Below are 1,964 nucleotides of genomic sequence, written 5' to 3'. Positions count from 1 at the left end.
TCTGTTTCAGGTTATTGCGTGAGGGAACGCTCGAGGAAAATCGTTTACAAGATGGCAGTCAGCTCACGTTACTGCCCAGCGTGGAAACTGGCTTATTGGTGAGTCATTTCTATACATTTTCTAGTGAAAACCTTATTACAAACACATAATGCGCAATACAATGACTTACGGATGTTTCTGCTTTTAAATGTAAGAGAAAAAAGTCTCTTAAAGCGTGGCTTCCATGGAATAGATTATGATCGATAAGAATGACAATAATCGGTGATGACGCGTGTGCACATGTAAGTTGTGTTTACAACGTCATATTTGTGATTAAAAGCTGGATTTCACGTGATTCATCTTGAAAACTGTTCATTACGCTGGATCCACCAAAAAAAGAGCTTATTAGAGGCAGAAAAAGGTGCAGAGTTACGATTCGGACAAACGCCGTTAACTCGCAGTTCGTGTATCATCGGGTCACTTGGTTTCTCGGTCACCGCATCGTCGATACTTTATTTTCCGGCACTATTGCGTCACAATGTTCTTTGTCGATCAATCGAACAAGTATTCTACCGATTTTTCTCTCAAACTATTAACTTTGTCTCATTTTGTTGTAGTTTCGTTTCCTCGTATTTTAATGTCCAATGTACAGTTACATACAGTTCACGAATAATCTGTTGGTAACCCTGTTAATCATGGTAAATTGTTTTCACTTGATTCAATAGTATTTGAAAAGTTAATAATTTTTCATCTGTCTTGCAGTTCCTCCACCCCTTCCGTTTCCAAGTTCCTACCTATCCACTGTGGAAAAAGAAGTGTTCCTTAGAGGGGTTCTTAGCCGGCATTTTCTATGAGAACGAAGCCAGAAGAATCGAGGCATACATCCCCGTGTGTGGTTATTCGATTTGAATCGATAAAAGCGAAGCTGGCCCCGTGCACCGGGTGCACGCGCATACAAAGGATACGGACGGTCCTCTCTCTCATTGAAATATAGTCTAGCCCGTGCTCTCGAGGCGCTGGCAACAGCGCAGCCACGGGTCCTTATCGCGACCGAGACTCGTTCGCATGGCTGTCAAGGGGACCGCCCGCTCGAGTCTCGGTCACCCGCAGTCAATTTAAAAGTATGCCTGTGTGCATGGATATATGTACGGGTATGTGTGTATAGAGATATGTAGACTACGGACAAAAAGTTTTGAAAGCAATAGCATTTCCCAAAATTTCTCTTTGTCACTATGTGCACCAAATGGTGAGAAATACTACACTATTAAATAAATCCTGTTTTGCAAGTGATCTATTTATTCGATTATTTTATAATAAAAATTGTGTCAGGTTTTCATTTATGAAAATCACTGATTGAAGCTTTTTGTAAATGGTTCCATAATCTTTCATCCAGTTTCACCAGGATTACACGATAATCACATGTATCTATTGCTTTTTACAAGTATATTACTAACTTGTTAAGTGGGTTCATTTCTCAAACCGAAATTAAATCTCTCTAGCTTAGAATTAAAAATAAGTAAAAATTGTAACCAATTACTACATTTTGGTTCTTGCAAATGTGAATATGATGTATTTTATGTATAATACAGACATAATAGTATAATTAAAAATGAACAATCACTCAATAAATAAATTATTGTGTTCTAAGTATTGGCGAACAAGTGTCAAGTTAACTCGGCTTCCCCAGTTAACAGGCTAACAGTACATGATATACTAAAATTGAATTCACTGCATTGTACTTCGTTGGTTCAACAGTATATGTACCCTGAAAAACGAACCGTAAATGATAACTTTGTTTATTTTTCTGCCGGCCTGTCCTTTAAGAAGCATATATTGTTTCCAAACTTTCTGTCAGTAGTACATTTTGCAACGAGGTTCACGCACAACCATGTACAGTGACTTACACACACACGCGCGTAGTACGTCTTTTGTGGGTGGTTACGAAGAAACGGGGCGAGAACTATGTCGGTTTCGCGCGACACAGT

The 1,964-nt window shown here is 39.0% G+C and overlaps 1 protein-coding gene across 2 annotated transcripts in view; it reads left to right on the top strand.

The window, feature by feature from the left end:
- LOC108573371 (midnolin-A-like) overlaps window positions 1-1,964 on the top strand; it is a 12,556-nt gene that overhangs the window by 4,506 nt on the left and 6,086 nt on the right. For both annotated transcript variants that reach the window (XM_017935805.1, XM_017935807.1), the window contains exon 2: window positions 11-98. In XM_017935805.1, coding sequence (XP_017791294.1) covers window positions 11-98 — 88 coding nt within the window. The remainder of the gene's footprint in view (window positions 1-10; window positions 99-1,964) is intronic.

Source organism: Habropoda laboriosa, unplaced genomic scaffold (assembly GCF_001263275.1).
Source record: "Habropoda laboriosa isolate 0110345459 unplaced genomic scaffold, ASM126327v1 scaffold134, whole genome shotgun sequence".
Lineage (NCBI taxonomy): Eukaryota > Metazoa > Arthropoda > Insecta > Hymenoptera > Apidae > Habropoda > Habropoda laboriosa.
This window is presented reverse-complemented; position numbering and strand designations above follow the sequence as displayed.